This window comes from Brachycentrus maculatus, unplaced genomic scaffold (genome assembly GCF_059751285.1).
Source record: "Brachycentrus maculatus isolate JH-2025_06_01 unplaced genomic scaffold, ASM5975128v1 h1tg000042l, whole genome shotgun sequence".
Classification (NCBI taxonomy): Eukaryota; Metazoa; Arthropoda; class Insecta; order Trichoptera; family Brachycentridae; genus Brachycentrus; species Brachycentrus maculatus.
In genome coordinates, this window is record NW_028280796.1 from 2,045,805 (window position 1) to 2,065,000 (window position 19,196).

The window sequence follows — 19,196 nt, forward strand, 5'->3', positions numbered from 1 at the left end:
CCGCACCCCAATGGTGCATAGGGCACTGCGTCATATAAATGCAGTGTTATCTTGATCGTTTACGCATGAAGGAAAGGTGATTAGCCCTCCGCTTCCGGATATTACCCGGTACCAGTCCAGGGTAATATTGAATAAATATAACAGTGAAAAAATCACTTATATTTATTTTACCCCCCTTGGGAATCGAACCCGGGACCTACAGAACGGTAGCAGAGCGTGCTGACCATTACACTACGGAGGCGGACAAATCCCCTATTTTACAATACTTAATCAATTGAGAAGAATATGGAAGTCTGGGCATTTACGGGGCTGACGACCGTCATAGTCTGGTTTAAGTGATCACTTTACACATGTGTAACATTCACCAATTCTACCCATTATTGACAACCACACTACTCAAATTCTTGGAAGTTCTATATATATGAACCAATTTAGAAACCTTGTTCTTGAATCACTAGAACTTCACTAGAGACATCTATTGGTGAGATGTAAAGAAACTTTAGATGTAAAGAACAATTGAGTAAGTAATTTTAGGTACTTATCTATCAACAGTCATGTATTCATAGATGTGAGGCCAAATGACAGAATCTATTTTGTTTCTTCCTACCTCTATTATTCATTTATTGATAGGTCTTTTGTACAAAGATTCACTATTTAAAGACTTTATGGATAAGAGAACATAGTTATGTAGTTTCATTGCATATTACTCAAAGTTGTATGTATGAATGTGTTTTTTTTTAAAGAGAATAATCCGCCAAGCCTATATTTTGTCTGCAAGTAGAAAAGTAAAGATAGGGAAGGTAAATATGAAAGATATTTTGGATTTTTTTTCTTCTTATATTCATTTTGCGATTGGCGGGAAATAAACCTGTAAAACCAGTTTTGTAGACAGATTACATCCATCCCATGGTGCCTGGCATGTATTTGATAAGTTCTGCGTAGACTGTGACATGAATGAAAAGCTTATATTTTCGCCAATATATGGCGTACGCAAAATTATCTTTTTAAGAGTGACTAGTGCGTTAGCAAAATAAATGATAAAATGATTGCTGAGAATGCATGAGACAATATGATGCAAACTAAGTGGCTTGTTGTTTTGTATGGTGTGATATTATTTATTTATCAACCAGGAAATAAATAAAATAATGAGATTCACACTATAACAAAATCAAAATAAACAAATTACTGTTTAATACATTCGATTTTCTATAATTTATTTTTGATATTCTCTTCATTTGTTTTTGGTTCTCTTTCTTTTCAGTTATTCAACTGCTCAGTAAGAAACCGGTGGGGATACTCCATCTCTTGGACGATGAGTCCAACTTCCCCCGAGCGTCAGACAATTCCTTTTTGGAGAAGTGCCATTACAACCACGCCCTCAACGAGCTGTACTCTAGACCCAGAGTAGGAGGGAAAGAGTTTGGGGTAGGTTATTGCACATTAAATGATATGTATTACATTTTTGTCCACAATATTTGTTGAATATTATTATTTAATCTGTGATATGAAGAGAAAAATATATCCGCAAAAAAATACTCACTTTTCTGTTATATTTAAGTTTGCAAGAGATTACTATTTATTAAAATAGATATCGAAAATGTTTTTTTTTTGGGAATATGTGTTGAAAAAGTATTTTTTAATTTTTTTTTAACTCCTTACCTTTCAATAACTCTTTTTTTCTAAACCATGTATATATTTTGAAGAAAAACATATTTTTTCATTATAAAAATGGTGTTTTAAGTAAAAAATTCAATTACGTTAATTGTTACCTGGACTTGAAGAAATTTAAGTTGTGGGCTATCCATTATCCCAATGATATAATAAAAGAGAAAAAAATATATTAATGAAAAAAAAATTGCCTCTCAGTTATTCTTTAGTTTGTAAGATTCATCTCTTGTACATATGAATCCTTTAAAGTCTTACCTCATCATATCAGGCGCTTCCTATTGCCATTTTTATCCTACCTCAGTACTTAATTATTATGATGATTCTCTACAAAATGGTTGAAATAATATCCATTGTGTATTGCAGATTCGGCACTATGCCGGGCAGGTGTGGTACTCGGTGGAGGGCTTCCTGGACAAGAACCGCGACCAGCTGCGGCAGGATGTGATCGAGTTGCTCTGCAGCAGCCGGGTGGAGATGGTGGCCGCCATGTCGGAGAGGCTGAGGGCGCAGCACCACGGGGGCAAGGGGACGCCCCGAGGAGCCAACGGAAGATTCGTCACCATGAAACCTAGGACGCCAACCGTCGCAGCCAGGTAAATTTATCTCTTTATTTTTCTTATCACATTGTTGTCCGGCAGTTTTTTCATCAACCTCGATTCTTAAATATACTCAGGCAGTCTGCCCCCCGACCCTCAGGAAACTTATCATTAGTAACCGTAAACCTGATTCTGATCTGTACAATGTTTTTTGTCATCTCTTGCTCTCTACCAAAAGTAAGCAAATAGAACCCTTATAAGCATCTCCCGCTCTCTACCAACAGTATGTACTTTTAAATGTTTCATGGTCTTTCTTTAAATCCTTGTCAGAACATGGTCTGCTTCTTTGTATTCTTCATTAGAATATATGGGTACCACATAACATATTAACCACCTTAAGCCGACTATATGGCTTTTCGCTACTAACCGTAAATGATCAAACACCGAAAAGTTGTTTTTTCCAATGTAAATTTGATGAAATTCATATAATTAATAACAAATCGACAGCAAATTAATAACAAAATCTGGAACAACAATAGATGCAAATTTTACATAGCTAAAATATGTATGTAATTTAAATATAGTCTTTTAGTTTGCGTTACTCATAATTAACATGAATTATAATTTTTGTTTCACTACTCCTGATTTTGTGATATGGCTGTACCCCCTCATACTACCTGCTAAAGGAATTAATAAGTAATGTAATTCTTATTGCAGAAGCCTAATATGTGACTTCTTTTAATATACTCATTCAAAATAAGAATTCAGGCTGTGACACTGTACAATAATTTGCTAACAGACAAAAACTTGAGATACCTACCTGCCTGCACTTGTCTGGCATGCTGTCTCACATACCTATCAGCATTTGTTCACTCTCCATCTTCTTCATTTGTCTAGGTTCTCCGATAGCCTACAGCAGTTGTTGGAGTCCATGTCCAGAAGTAACCCGTGGTTTGTGCGATGCATAAAGCCCAACGTGGACAAGACTCCCATGAGGTTCGACATGCCGTGCGTGCTGCAGCAGCTCCGATATACCGGCATGTTGGACACTATCAAAATCAGACAATGTGGTTATCCCGTCAGACTGAAGTTCCACCCGTTCGTTGAGAGATACAGGTAATACTTGGCTGCAATTTATCATTACTAAGGAATATCAGTTTTTTTATATTATATTTCTGCACTGCTAATATCCATGTTTATTTCCAGATATTTGCTGCCAAATGCGATAGCTCGAGGGACTCCTTTCAGAGAAGTTTGTCGGTCTATTTTGACATCTGCACCTCCTTCGGGAACAGGTAATCAGAATATTTTTCTTTATAAAATAAAACAACTTTGTTTTAACCACTTTTATAGACTGTTAGGACTTTTATAGAAGTTGTTTTATTTTATAAAGTTGATAAAATGTGCCACAAAGTATCTGCAAAAAACAGATAAAAAAAAAAAAATTCATTCAATAATATCAACTAATGAAATATTGTCACTTGTTTTAAGAGAGAAATCTAGCCAAAATATGTGTTGATAGCTCAGTACAATAGAGTTATCTAGGAATTGAGTGGATATTTTGAATTGTATCTTCATATAATTGAGAGAATGGATACATGTTTATATCAAAAATCAATTAATAATGTTATATAAGTTGCATCTTTCGCCATGCATTCTTCCTCAAAAGACATCTTGAGAAAGACCAAAGAATTCACGGATGCTACAGTAAAGATAACACAATTCGAAGGCATGGCCTAGGTGACGTTGTCCACTATAGAAGGACCTACAACCTGAGGACAAGGAGAGCTGACCCCAACAGTCAACAAAGACGATAAGTTGGGATGGAGCCAGAAAGAAGAAGATGCATTTTTGTGGGACTAGAATAGTGCTAAACTTAAATTTTTACACATTTTTTTGGTAATTAAAATGTAACGTTTTAAAAATCACTGATTTTAAAACAAAGTTACATTTTAATTATAAAATGGAAAATCACAAAGTTAGTGCTTCAAATATAAATTACATTTTTTTGGAACTAGGCCACTGATGTAAACAGTAAAAGCACATCAGTTTGAACAATGATTATTCTAATTCTGCCATTATTCGAAAATCATCAGATTCTGATTTTTTTCAATGATTTTTTCAAAAAAACTTTCTTATTTGCATTGCATGGAACAAAAAAAAAAATCAAATTTCATCTGAGATTATAATGAAATTCCCGTTTGTTCCCAGCCGGTCCAGACTATCAGTTGGGAGCGACCAGGGTGTTCCTCAGGGAGAGTTTGCAGAGGAATCTGGAAATGGGAAGAGGAGATAAGCTCAAGGTCGCGGCTGTCACGTTGCAGAAGCACATGCGAGGCTACCTTGCCCGGTACGCCATCTCATCTTATTTTGGCTGAGACCTGATTGGTTTAATTGATTCCTTTCATTAATATCCCTCACTCCTTTCAAGAACGTCAGAAATAAAAAATCATCAATTTTCAGTTGTGCATGTTTTTGGAATGTCCAGAAAATGTACTATATCCCAGCAAAAGAGGCATATTTTTTATTTAATATTTACCCGCTACAGGGCAGAAATTGTTGAATTTGCATTTTGAAGAAAAGGTATTGTTTAATTATTTTTTTTAAATAAACTAAATATTTTTGAAATGGAGAAAAAACCTTCGGGTTTTACCTAAAAAGATCTGTTGCACGGTAAAAAGTTCAATAAGTGGCTTGATATTTATTTTTAATTCATTGTGTTATATTTTTAAACTTTAAAAACGGTCTCCTGAAAAATCAAGTTTTTTTATTTATGACGTTCTTGAATGGAGTGAGCGATATGTCTTGTACCCTAGCTATTGCTGCCTCTTTCCTCCTTTACCTCTTCCAAACCAATAGTTGCTATTACCTTACACATAAACTAGTATCCCTTACCCATACTTCCATATTACTTTATTTATTTTACTCTTTTTTCATTTAGGAAACACTACGGAGCGTTGGCTCGGAGCACTTTGCTTATACAGTCTTGGTGGCGTGGAGTTTCACACAGAAGAAAATATAACAAGGTTACAACTTTTACATACTCATATTTGTAGTCTGGAAATTATGTAGTTCAGTGATATAAAATAGAGTTAAGTTTTGGAACACTTAGATGATTTGTATTTGAGGAAAATGTTTTCTTGTGTTAAAAATATTGATAAAGATATAGAAAAGGGAGTGAATGCTGGGAACAGATTGAATGGTGCACTGAAATCAGTTGAAGCTAATAAAAACCTGTCAGTGAAAGCTAAACTGGCAGTACACTACAGAGTCCTGGTTCCAACCCTAATGTATGGAAATCAAACATGGGGTTGGAAAAATAAGAATTATAGCAGACTGAATGCAGTCACAATGCGATCAAGAAGTCATGTATGAGAAGATGCATGAATGTTCAAGAGGCAAATTTGTTTGCAAAGACAGATTGGTGTGGCGTTCCATTCTCTCTGCCTATGCCTCTCTCGGTGTGATGGTATGTTAGTTAAGAATAACTGTAATTTTCATTCAAACCATTATTCGCACCCCAATGGTGCATAGGGCACTGCATCAAATAAAAGCAGTGTTATCTTGATCTTTAACGCACAAAAGAAAGGTGATCAGCCCTCCGCTTCAGGTACCAGTCCAGGGTAATATTGAATAAATAGTAGAGTGAAAAAATCACTTATATTTATTTGACCCCCCCTGGGAATCGAACCCGGGACCTCCAGAACGGTAGCCGAGCGTGCTGACCATTACACTACGGAGGCAGACAAATTGTAATTTGATAGAAGTACAAAATTGTAATTTAATAGAAGTACTTACATAGGATATTATTTACATTAATTTTCGACAGTTTAAAATGATGCAGTTATATAAAATAATAAACTATTGATTCTTTTTTCGACAGATGATTGAGGGAATCGTGCAAGCTCAAGCCCTCGTCAGAGGCAGGCGAGCCAGGAAGCGATTCGGAGCCCTCAAGGAGCAACACAGGCAAAGGGCCGAAGCCCAGAAGGCTGCTCAGTAAGGAATATTCACTAAAAAATGTTTTATCTGAATGTTGCACATATTGGGAGTGTAAATGGGAAGTAATGTGAAAATGTTTGCAGAAAACGAGCAGAACAGAGACAAGCCAGGGAACGTTTGGAGCGTACGACTGCTGCAGTACATCACCTGGATATTCCGGCAGAATTAGCATTTATCCTTTCCAAGCTGGACCAATGGACGCCACCTCACGCAGACAGGCAACTAGTAAAGGTACTTATTACGATAAAAGTTACGGGGATAATAGAGCATTTATTTTTATTAACCGTTATATTAATATATCCACTCCAGTATACTTCGCCACAAGTGCGGCCCTTTAATATATCAATGATGACACCAGTGTATTTTGGGGGTCAACCTGAGAAATTGTATTGGTGAGATGTAAAGAAGCTTTTTATTAAGCAGAAACTCTTATATATGTGTGTTTGTGTAGTTCGAATCCTGGATTATAATCACACACATGAGAAACGCCAGAAAATACCATTTTCATTTTTATTAATAAGCTTATAATTTGACCAGATAATTTATTTACAACATTTTGAGTGTGTCCAAATACTTGTTCACAAAATCTGGATTATCTCCAATTACAGGAGTTATTTTCATAATATTTTTTAACAACTCATCAAAGATGAAGAAAAATATGGAAGTCTGGGCATTTACGGGGCTGACGACCGTCATAGGCTGGTTTAAGTCATCACTTTACACCCATGTAAAAGATAAAGAGTTTCTGCTTAGTAAAAACCTTCTTTACATCTCACCAATAGATGTCTCTAGTGATGTTCTAGTGAATCAAGAACAATGTTTCAAAATTGGTTCATATACTGAGAAATTGTGTTGCAGCGTGCGTGTTTCTAAAGTTTCGATTTGTCAATAACTGAAAAATTATAGTGAAAAATATAAATAAACCAATAGTTTTCGCCCTTGCAATGTCGGATTCATCTGATAGTGATGTTGAAAGCGTTTGTTATACTCAAAACAGTGATAGTAACGATGAAATAATAATGTTTACCAATCGGAGGATTGGTAAACATTCGATAATGAAAATTCCAAGGATGAGCCAATTTTACACGACCTTGACGCATTCTTGTGAGTGAACATTTTCTGTTTTTTTCTTCTCAAATTGAATTTTTAAATATATATAAGTATGTTTATCACAAAATGCTATTTTATTTGAGTAGTTTGTGTTCTCCACCAATATCAGAAAGAAATACTAAAATTGATCAATATTTGAGATTTTTTTGTTGATTTTATACTCACTACAAGGACAATTTTTGCAACAAAAAAAAAATCCGCAATTTTAGCATACAAATAAGAAAAAATCTCAGAACTAAAACGTTTAAAGGTAGATAATCAAAAACATATCGCAATTTGCTCCAGGTGGTTGGGCAAGTGGAGGCGACGGATCACAATCTGCAGCTTCCTTCCGATCTGGACCAGTTTTCTTTTGGAAAGTTCAGTTCAGTCTACTTCAAGGGGACAGAGTTTGGGGTGAGGAGGGAACCGATCACAGCTCCATTCCTGTCCAAAGCTGCAGCAAGGTAAATAATACATACTATAATAAAACCGCAGAATCACCAATTTATTATTCCAAACCACAAATTAATTTACAGGTTGCAAAACAATCAGCGACACAACACTACAAAAACCGAGCCTTGGGGCTACCATAGACATTCAAATTCAAATCATTTATGTGAGATTTATACCATGCGGTGTGACTTATTTATTTATTTTTATGTTTTACATAATATTTTTTTCTTCTTAAGAATATGTTCCTCTCACATTCACTCAAGATGCGGACTTATTTTGTCAGCGACCGAGATCAATATAGCCCAATTTTATCATGTAACTGTATGTTTTAAAGGAAAAATCATTACGATGTCAACACTGAGTCCAAAAAAATTGTAGTTTGAATGTAGCGTACCGCACAGTACGCCTGCACAAACTGTGTACTACTGAAGCTCTAACAGGCTGCATGCTAATTATGTAACTGCCAAACAAAAAGATTGTTGATGTAATTTTATAATTTTTAATTTAAAAAAAATATATATATTTACATTTTTTTTATACAATTTGTTACAATTTCTATACATTTATACACATGGCAAACTTATAATTTTAGTTTCGCTGTGCCTCTCCAAAAAAGAGACTGAGCTCTTGTGCTTGGAGAGGGACTCACACTCAAGGTTTATTGTTTTATTTGATTAATGGTTTAATAGTCTTTTTCTTTTATTTTATATATTTTTTAAAGATTTACATGTAATGGGCATTAATTTTTTTCCTTAATGACATCCTTTTTCCAGGGATCAAGATTTCCAAGACTCGTTGGCCGTGTTTAAGTTGATTCTTCGCTGGTGCAACGACACTCAGTTGAGTGGCGCTCGCGAGAAGGCGCTGGCCGACTACATTGTGCACAAAGGACTGGCCTCCCGAGGGTTGCGGGACGAGCTGCTGGTGCAGCTGTGCAACCAGGCCTACCGGAACGACAACTCGGAGAGGGTGTGGCAACTCATGTACCATTGTCTATCCTCGTTCCAGCCAGGACCCGCCTTGAGCAAGTAAGTGACGATTCAAGTATCCTCGTAGATGGTAGATTAACTATGCCAAAACACGGTCTATTCAAATATACATTGTTTTTTTTTATCCGTGCATCTTGTCATAAACCGAATTTCAAATGATTAGTCTTCTTCTCTGTCTTCGTTCTAATTACTGATGGTTGTTACGCTTGTCGATGCAATGACTCTTCTCCATTATACCTCAACTGCGCTGCACGTTGCGTTCCAACCACCGATGTGCCTGCTGCTGTCTTAACTTGATCGGTCCATCGTGTGGGGGATTTTCCTCTCCCTCTCTTCCCCTACAGGCTACCAATCACAACCAGTCTTTTTCAGGCTATCCTTATTGCCACGGGCAACGTTTCCAAAGACCTGAAGAATCTGTCGTGTGCAGAGTCAAGCTATCGCAGACGAATGGACTCGTTGGCGCATCTAGCTGTCCATGGAATTTGAAGCATGCGCCTCCAACACCACATTTCGAAAGTGTCAATTTTTCTCTTTTCGGCTGCTTTTATGGTCCATGTTTCAGCAGCATAGAGAAAAATGGAGTGGATCAAACCCCTGACAAGTTTATCTTGGTGTTGTTACTCACACCCCGGCCTTTCCAGATTTTGTCTAGCTTAGACATGGCACTTTTGGCAATGGCGATATAAATGACTATAACTAACTAACCATCACGCTGCTTTCACTCAGGGGTAAGCAGAGAGAATAGAAGGCTACACCACTCTGTCTTTGCAAACATTTTTCGCCTCTTTCACGTTCATGCATCTCCTCATACATACCAGCCGATTATTTTGACTCCTTACCTGACCGCTTTCAAGTATTTGATATACCTGATCGTGCCAAGTTTTTATCGGTCTTTCTCTGCTCCTTTTCCAAGTACATTTGCCTCATAAATTTGTTTTACCGTTCTTTCTTCACTCGTTTGTTCTACATATCCAAACCATCTCAACACACCTTTCTTAATCCTTTCTTCTTTTTTTCTCGCAGATACTTGCTCAAGTTCATCACGGACCACGCTCCCCCCGCCCAGCGCTCCGCCCTGCAGGCCTTGCTGCTGCGCTGTCCGCCGTCCCCCGCGCCCGCCGCGCGGCGCTACCCGCCCACGGCGCTGGAGTGGCGCGGCGCTCGGCGCGGGCACGGTGCGGCCCTGCCGCTGCAGACGCCCGACGGCGGCCAGCACGCGGTCGCCGTGGACGCGTGGACCACGTGCGAGGACGCGGCCGCCGCAGCCGTGCTCGCCGCCGGGGTGGACCAGGACGAGGGCTGGACCGTGGTACTTGAAGACAACGGAGTCGTCACTGGTGAGAACCATATTTTGTTATTGTTTTTCAAATTTGATTTATTAAACGTTCCCCACCCATCACTAATACTATATTTATTCTCCATTAAACATACTCCCCCTTCTTCTACAATGAATAAGGATGGACCCATGTCATCACACCCACACCCACCCACTTGTGATTAACCTTTCCCGTACTGATCATACAAAAATTACACGTGATCCGAAGCGGGGTACTATTAATTACTATGTAATTTTTAGTTAGTCCCATAGGGAATCAACACTCCAATCAGTGAGAATTCAATAAATTGAATCTGCTGATATCTCTCATCTCACCATTCACCATATCACATTCTCTCTTATTTTTAATATAAAACTAATGGTTTAACTCAGCTGAATAAATTACTTGTTTCTCTTTCTCAGATTCCTGCGGGCTGGACTATGTGTTGGATCTGGTGGGAGAGATGGAGCTTTGCCCCGCATTCCCCGCTATGCGCAGTGACACCCTCAGGGTGGGGCGCAGGGGGGCTCCTCAGCCCCCAATCAGGGGAGACGTAGGCGAGGGGAGGGAACAGACCCCTGAACATAACCCGAGGAGACCTCAGGTAACTATATTAAAGATGATAATTTTATTAGTCATTACCTAATTACTTTATAATCGCATCTGTTCAAAATCCACAAAATATATTATTAAATATTGTTTACACAGCTTCATTATTTTAATACTTAATACTGTTTCAAAGCCGTTTATAGAGATATTGGTGAAAATAAAGAACCCATAGGGAGCTCTTCCTCTTGTTTGCATATCATATATTCAAAATCCTTGTAATTTTGAGGTGTAACTAACATTTGAGACTAATTATATTCATGAACTTTGAAGGTATAATCAATGATTTTTTAACTTTATTTTTATGAATATTTCACGCATTAGTAAAGAGTTTATGTTAAAAGTAATATTTATAAAATAATGATACACTGCAATACCTCTTTATAAGTTTATCTACCTATAAATTTTGTTTATAAATAATTTGATTGAATAGTAATATTAACACGTCATCAGGTAAGGTTATAGCAGTTCTCTATTTAATTTCTTTAGAGAATTCTAATTAATATTTCTCATTTTGTAGGTTCCACCTCCAGAGCCACCGGCCAAATCGGTTTCCAGCTATGCTGAAGACCTCTTGGGACCATTGCCGGATTCCCGAAAGACTTCTAGAGACAAATCGGAGTTCTCTATGCAATCCTCGTCCAGAAAGACATCCAACAATGAAATGCTATCGGAATACACATCTCCCAGCAGGAAAACTTCCACCAGTCCTAAAAACATGATTCAAACGGAAATCGAATACAACTCCAGTAGGAAGACATCTCACGATGTACTTTCCAGGGAGTCTGCTCTGAATGAGAGGTATTTCGATAACAGTGCCGAAAAAGTGAGAAGCAGGTCCTTGGATAACCTTCTCGGAGTTGAAAGCCCTCCCTCCCCGACTAATCTAGCGGATATGGGACTATCCCAATCTCGTTTGAATGACAGATATCATTCTGTCGAGCAGTTAACTGGACAAATCGAACCAGTATTGGCCGTTTCTAACAATACATACATGTCCAAGCAAGAAATGGATTTCGAATATCCGGATATTAATTCTAGCGTTGGAACTTCAAACAGAGGAACACCGAGATACATCAAGTCTCAGTATGCCGGGAAGAGGGCACCCGCAGGATCCCATTCTAGTAGAGCTCATATTGAAAAGAATTCCGAATTTGGAGGCGTAAGGTATGGGCTAAAATACTATTCCACGTATGTTCATAGTACCACTTAGTAATTTGAGGTGTTAATATGTTATATTTTTCACAGGTCTTCAGCTATGAGTGACACTTCCGAAGCTCCGAGTCTCGCTTCGCACGTACGTCGAGTGAGAGTTCCCAGTCAAGCCTCGGATGTGGACCAATTCCTCGACGAGCTATTCTCACCTGTGCTCGATGGGAATTTAGACGAACTTTCCGATGCCAGGTCGCTCGCAGCTAGTATCAAAGGAGGGGATGACGATTTCTCAGACATCAGCATCAATAGAAGGCCTAGTGTCCTGTTCGATTTTGATTCCAGTTCTACCGAAGATGAGAGAAACGATTTTGACAACTTCATGAACAGTATCTACGATTCTGATATGTCCGACGAGTTGATGGACGTATTCATCAATGCGGAAAAGATGCAAGATATTATTAAAGGTGGCGGTGGAGTCAAAGGAAGACCCACGAGCCGAGGGTCATCCTGTCTCGATCAAGAAGTTGCGTCTTTCACGGAAGCTAGTCAACCCGAGAACGAAAGAGCTTCTTCGGTAGACGATTACATTACCGATCTTTTCCAACCGATCTTTGTTAATGATAGTTTGAAGAGATTGACCGAAAAAGATAATTTAGTCGGAGCTATCAAAGGCGGCGGCACTACTCATCAGACGAGTTCCGCCGGACCATCTAGCTTCAGTTTCAATCCGATGGCTGGCGGGATTATGAGTCCCCAGCCTATGATGATGCCCATGATGTCGGCGTCCACGCCTAATGAAGGGTTTGTTCCCATATACAGTATGCAAGGAGTGCAGTTACCGCCGCAGAATGGAGACATCGCCGCTTACCAGCAAAATCTGCAAAGAGCGTTCCTCCAAAGTGCCATGGCTCAAAATATTCAAATTCAGCAACAGTTGTTGGCCCAAAATCAGGCTTTGCAAACTTTGCTGTCTCAACAAGTTGTCGGGGCGGAAGTTAGCTCTCCTCCCCCCGCAGATTCGAGGAGCACCGTTGTCAGGGCCCAGATGCATCACCCTCCTCCCAGGAAGCCCAGTTTCAATAAGAGCAACTCCAACAATTCTTTTTCGTCAGTATTGAGCGACTTGAAATCTAGAAAAGCTTCTACCGAAAGCAATATTTCTATGGCATCGAAGGGAGGTATTCCGCCACCGCCTCCTCCTCCGATGCCCCCGCCTCTAGAGTTGAGCGATCCGAACGAGGCCAGACCGTTCCTGGACCCGTATGGAAGAGCCAAGACTGTCAGGATCGGCAAGTGGCGTTGGCCGCCTCCGCAGAATGAGACTCCCGAAAACGGAGAGGACTTCATGCAATTCAAGATCAGACAGCATCACAGAAAGACGACACCCCAATCCGGTCTGGGACCCAACTCTCTGCAGAATATGAACTCTCCACCTTCGCATCACGTCTCCCGAGACAGCAGAAACAACTCCGAAAGTTCCCCATTTGGCATCGAATGGGATGAATTTGAGGTGGACAATATAACAATGTCAAACCAAACAAAAGAGATCAGCGTGTCTCACGTCCACAGGTCTAAAAAGAGCTTCGAAGTCGGAGCTCAGAGGCCTTCGCCGGGTAGTGTCGGGAAACTGAAGCTCAGTTCGGAAATGCGACAGAGACTCGAGCAAGTCACCGCCAATCATTCGGTCAGGAGCACGTCCTCCAAAGTAGATAAACCGGCGAGGGTCGTAAACAAGTTGGAAGATACCAGAAAGCTCATGCTGGAGCAGCAGCTGGGAGGAAGGTGGGATACGGTTGATACTTCATCCGAAGGGCCCGATATGCCCAGCGTAAGATCGCAGATTCAAAAAATGGAGAAGACTCAATCGCCTACTGGTAATTGGAGACCCGTTCCTCCACCGATGCCTGTCGGTCCGCACAGTCTCCCCCCTGCCCCTCTGGGCCCCGCTCCGCCTCCGCCCCCTAACAGGCCTCCACCGCCTCCGCCACACTCCCCTCCGCTACCGGGACCGCCCGCTCCGGTAGAACCGGCCAGCTTCATGCAGATGCGCCAAGAAAGGGACACCTACGGAGTCCACCAAAACAGGGAGAACTACGGCACAAATGGTCGGGAAAGAAATGGTTTCCACGCTAACTGGGAAGTCCAAAATGTAGAAAACGTTCAGAAATACGCCAGAGAAGATTACCGAAGCTCGCGCAGAGAGGAATACTCTCAATCGTTCGCTAAAGAATCTCCGAGACTAGCTAATGACGGATTCGCTAGTCGCTTCTTGGATACAGACTACAGGCGCCGCGACAGGAAGGACTCATTCAAGATGTCCGATTCGTGGGATCAAGATATTGAAAAGTCTGAGCAGAAAATAGAGAGGAACCACAGGGAGCTGAAGAGTTATTCGCCGCCCGGCAAAAATGAAATGTACGATAAAAAGAACCACATTGAGAACCATCGTAAAATGTCCACGTCTCCCAAAGACGATTGGGATAAAGAAACAGCGAGTGAAATATACGCTAAAAACAGTGATAATTACAGACTCGTCCACGATGACTTTGAAAGGTACGAAGTTACCAAATCCAGATCGAGTCCTAAATGGGACGAATCCGTATCCGCCGCCGACGATGACATGGACACCAACATAAGGAAGCAGAGCTCTTCGTACGCTCAAAACGGTTACCGCAGCCAAAACAACCACAGCCCCGAGCAGAAGAAACATAAAATCTCCCGTGACAGTTACGATGGCACCAAGTTCCACGATAAGATGGACGGAAGGAAGAACTCGAGGGATATGCTCATGGGCAAATCGCAAGAAATTTCAAGAATGGAAAATAGATTCAACCACAGAGATAGGGAACCCCTCAAGAATGTGGAGAGACCGACATTCAAGACTCACATGGCGCAGAAAGAAAGGGACAGGAGATTGGAAGCCGAGAGAAGGAGTTCCGTTTCCACACATGTGACTGACCGAACAGACCGTATAGATGGTATATATAATGAATTTTTAACACTGAATTCTGTATTTCTTAAAAAAAGGATCTAACTACACAACTTTTTTGCCCACCAATTTCATATCCAACGGATAGGTCGATCATTCCATTGAATTTCACCCGGATAGATCATAACAAACATACTTTGAAGCAAATTGACTTGAAATACTATAAATTTTATTGGTTATCTTTCTCAGCACATAATATACCATACAGACATCATTAAAATTTAAGAACCCCTTTTAGGTATGATAAAAGCAGATTTTATTTGCAGTTATTGCAGGGTTTTGTAATTATCTCGTGTTTTTTTTTAATTTTTAAATTAACACACATTGTTGTTGATCAATTTTTTCATCAACCCCGACCCTAATTAGGATACTAATTAAGGCCAAATACTAATTGCAAGTAACCTAATCACGAGTAACCGCTATGTGCAATGTTTTTTGGCGTATTGTGCTGTACCAAAAGTAAACAAATAGAACGCTTATAAGTGTCTCTCACTCTCTACCAACAGCATTTAAATTACACTTTTTAGCGTTTCCTGCAAACAATGTGTTAAGATATTTTTTTATGACATTTCTTAAAAATAAAACTTTGGTATATGCTAGAGGCAACCAAAATATCTCTGGAATTTTTTATATTTTAAATTTAAGTTCAGACTGTTTATGGAATAATATGGTGGCGTATGCTTCTGTCAAAATAATACATTTTAATTTATCTTTTAGATTATCAATTTCATATATTTTTTTTAGTGGAAGAGTACCGTGGATATCTCAGCTCTCCCGCTCCGAAGATACAAGAAACCCAGGCTATAATTTCCACTCCCAAGACGTCCGGCGGAACACTGCCGAGCCCCTCGCTGGCAAACCGCCTGACCTACAACAGAGTGCCATGGAAGCTTTGCGTCAGGAAAGAATTCTTCACCCCACTCGAGGAAGTCCAATCGCCAAAACTGATGCATCTCATTTTCTGCCAGGTAAAAAATACAATACATTCAGTGGACTCATATTTTATATTTTTATTTATTATTTTTCAAAAATTAAACCCTTGAATACACCACTTAATGAGTTTTATTTATATATATGACTAGTTTCGAAAACTTACAGATGTTTTCATCTTCTGGTAAAAATTAAAACTGTTTGAATTTTTACCAGAAGGTGAAAACATCTGTAAGTTTTCAAAACTAGTCGTATATATAAATAAAACTTATTAAGCGGTATATTCAAGTGTTTAAGTATTAAAAAATTATCAACAAGTCATTCCACAAAGTTAATGCCGAATCAATAAATAATATATTTTTATTTATTGTTTCGCCATTCACTTTGTGGTAAGACATGACGAAATTGTAAAATAAACACTTGTTTTTTTTTACCACTTGAGTTGATATGTATTTGATTATAATGACAAGTTCATATTTAGACCTGCATATGGAAGCATAGCATCCGAAACTAGTCGTTATAATTAAATAAATATAATTCAAGTGGTAAAAAACAGTGTTTTTCTTTTACAATTTATATTTCAAATGTTAAAATCAAACACTTATTTTTAGGGTCTACATAAAAATAAAAATTTGTGACAAATAAATTATGTAGTTCCACAAATTAAACGCCAAATCAATAAATAATTTAATGTTTTGGGTCATCTGCCTCAAATTCAATTGCCGAATTATCAATTTGTTGGTGATCTTCTTGCCTTCATCCTCTTCTTCATACATAATCGCAAAGTTTATCCACTTCTTCTATACAGTTAATCCTCTTTAAAATCTTACATTTTTGAGTCATTAAAGAAAACAAAAAAACTTGTAACAGTTAGATTCCAAAATTCTGTCTATGGAAACACCGAACTGCAGGCACACATTTGGACAGTATTTGGACACGCTCAAAATGTTGTGGTCTTATTTATATTGATTGACTGTTAATTGCAGGTGGTAAACGACGTGCTGGGCTCTTCTCCGACCCTGCGCCTGTCCACGTCCGAGGCGCGCGCCGGAGCGGCGGGTCTGCGCGCCCTGGGCGTGTCTCTGGACGACACGCGCACCATGCCGCGGCACCGGGCGCACCTCCTGCGCCGCGTGCTGGAGATGGCTCGCGCCTGGCCGCTGTACTTTGCCAGACTGTTCTTGGTGGAAGGCTCGCCACAGGTGACTTTAGTTTTTTTTTGTCATGTTTACAACTTAGTCGTTCACTGTATGTCTTTTAACACTAGACCATGGGACTTGTTTCAATGTACCTTTATACGGGACTATCGTAAAATGTACGACAATAAGAAAACCTCACATTTTACAAAAATGTTTACTAAAAACATTTGATAAATAAGCGAAAAGTGTTTTTTTTTATAAAATATCGGTAAAAAATTAAGATTCATTATAGTTGTCACTCCATTGTTAACATGTTTTTCCTCGGTGCTTTCCATAAATTAGATGTCTCATAAATTTTAAAAATGTCCCGTAATCTAGGTTTAAATTATATACATAGGATTTTTTTAACAATAATCTTTGTAAAATTGGTAAAAAATACGAAATTGGGAGAGCAAAGTGAATTGTTTTGCGCTTCAGATTATTGGTATGGGAACAAAATATATTTGATGGAATATGGAGATGTGAGTGAAGAAGCTCAAGATTAAGAACATTACTGCCATATGGGAAATAAAATGGCATAGATTAGTAAATAAAATAAGAATAGGAGTAATGACTAAGGCACTCAAGGGTGAATAACCATACTATTACTAATATGTGTAAGTCATACACTGCTAATTTATATGTCACCTTTTGATGAAAAGGGGAAAGAGGAACGATTAAAGTTCAAGTCTACTGACAATGTTGAATGATCTCAGCGCTGGGAGTGTCGATTTTCACATATCGCTCACTCCTTTCAAGAACGTTTTTAAAGTTTGAAAATATAATACAATGTATTAAAAATAAATATCAAGCCACTTATTGAACTTTTTACTGTCCAACAGATCTTTTTAGGTTAAACCTTAAGGTTTTTTCTCCATTGGAAAAATAACTAGTTTATTAAAAAAAAATATTAAACACCACCTTTTGTTCAAAATGCAAAACCAGCACATTCTGCCCTGTAGCGGGTAAATATTAAGTTAAAAATATGCCTCTTTTGCTGGGATATAGTACAATTTCTGGGTATTCTGAAAACATGCACAACTGAAAATTGACGATTTTTGATTTATGACGTTCTTGAAAGGAGTGAGCGATGTGAATTGGACTAATTTTGATAAACGATAAATATAGGAACTTTGTGTAAAATGAGGGACTCACCATGATATCAATGTCGACCCACAATGCTGAATAATCTCAGCACTGGCAATGTCAAGTTTAACATGTGAATGGGACTAATTTTGATGAACGATAAATATAGGAACTTTGTGTGAAATGAGGGACTCACCATGATGTCAATGTCGACTGACAATGTTGAATAATCTCAGCGCTGGCAATGTCGAGTTTCACATGGAATTGGACTAATTTTTATGAATGAAAAATATAGGAAATTTGTGTAGAGTTTCTTCTACTCGTGGGGAGGGCTTGGGTATGGCTGCATGATACTGAGTATGAGGCTTGTTCCAGTTGCCGGAGGTGACGGTGCTGGGCGTGTCCCACTGGGGGGTGGCGCTGGCAAGCGGAGGCCGCGGCGCGCCTCTGGCCTGTGTGAGCGCCGTGCCGCACGCGCGCGTGGCCTCGGCCGCGTGCCCGCGAGCCGGCGCGCTCGTGCTCAACCTGAGCGGCGGCGCGCGCCTCACTCTGCACGCGCCCCGGGCGCACCACGCGCTGCTGCTCATCGACAAGTTCCGCATAGAGGACAGACAGGTAGGAGACACTCCTTAAACCATCTGATGCAGAAGCATCTAGGCTTCCTGACGGACCTTTCATGTTACGTTGCGAAAATTATTAGAAAATGTGGATCAAAACTGTATCCCCATTATACTGTGAATTTACATTTAATGGCTTTTAATGTTTCATTAATTGATTTGGCAGTCTCATTGTTGTAAAATCCAACCATTTTAAATTTATGTTTTACTTGGTAAATACCACTATTTCTTCAAATCTATTGTGACGCGTGTTTGGATGCATTCTTGCAGAGGAACATATCGCTTAATCCTTTCAACAACGTCATAAATAAAAAATTGTCAATTTCCAGTTATGCATGTTTTCGGAATGCCCAGAAAATGAACTTTATCCCAGCAAAAGCGGCATATTTTCAACTTAATATTTACCCGCTACAGAGCAGAAAGTGTTGTTTTTGCATTTTGAAGAAAAGGTATTGTTTAATAATTTTTTAAATATACTAAATATTTTTCAAATGGAGAAAAAACCTTCAGGTTTTACTGAAAAAGATCTGTTGCACAGTAAAAAGTTCAATGAGTGGCTTGATATTTATTTTTAAT

The 19,196-nt window shown here is 39.1% G+C and overlaps 1 protein-coding gene across 1 annotated transcript in view; it reads left to right on the forward strand.

Annotated features, from left to right (window-relative positions):
• Myo10A (unconventional myosin 10A) overlaps nucleotides 1-19,196 on the forward strand; it is a 196,982-nt gene that overhangs the window by 86,766 nt on the left and 91,020 nt on the right. The window contains exons 6-22 of the mRNA XM_088277420.1: nucleotides 1,262-1,425; nucleotides 2,032-2,261; nucleotides 3,102-3,320; nucleotides 3,411-3,499; nucleotides 4,416-4,554; nucleotides 5,146-5,230; nucleotides 6,088-6,203; nucleotides 6,290-6,437; nucleotides 7,602-7,762; nucleotides 8,525-8,779; nucleotides 9,767-10,080; nucleotides 10,482-10,663; nucleotides 11,186-11,832; nucleotides 11,914-14,798; nucleotides 15,554-15,777; nucleotides 16,726-16,941; nucleotides 18,379-18,618. Of these exons, the coding sequence (XP_088133546.1) occupies nucleotides 1,262-1,425; nucleotides 2,032-2,261; nucleotides 3,102-3,320; nucleotides 3,411-3,499; nucleotides 4,416-4,554; nucleotides 5,146-5,230; nucleotides 6,088-6,203; nucleotides 6,290-6,437; nucleotides 7,602-7,762; nucleotides 8,525-8,779; nucleotides 9,767-10,080; nucleotides 10,482-10,663; nucleotides 11,186-11,832; nucleotides 11,914-14,798; nucleotides 15,554-15,777; nucleotides 16,726-16,941; nucleotides 18,379-18,618 (6,314 nt within the window). The remainder of the gene's footprint in view (nucleotides 1-1,261; nucleotides 1,426-2,031; nucleotides 2,262-3,101; nucleotides 3,321-3,410; nucleotides 3,500-4,415; nucleotides 4,555-5,145; nucleotides 5,231-6,087; nucleotides 6,204-6,289; nucleotides 6,438-7,601; nucleotides 7,763-8,524; nucleotides 8,780-9,766; nucleotides 10,081-10,481; nucleotides 10,664-11,185; nucleotides 11,833-11,913; nucleotides 14,799-15,553; nucleotides 15,778-16,725; nucleotides 16,942-18,378; nucleotides 18,619-19,196) is intronic.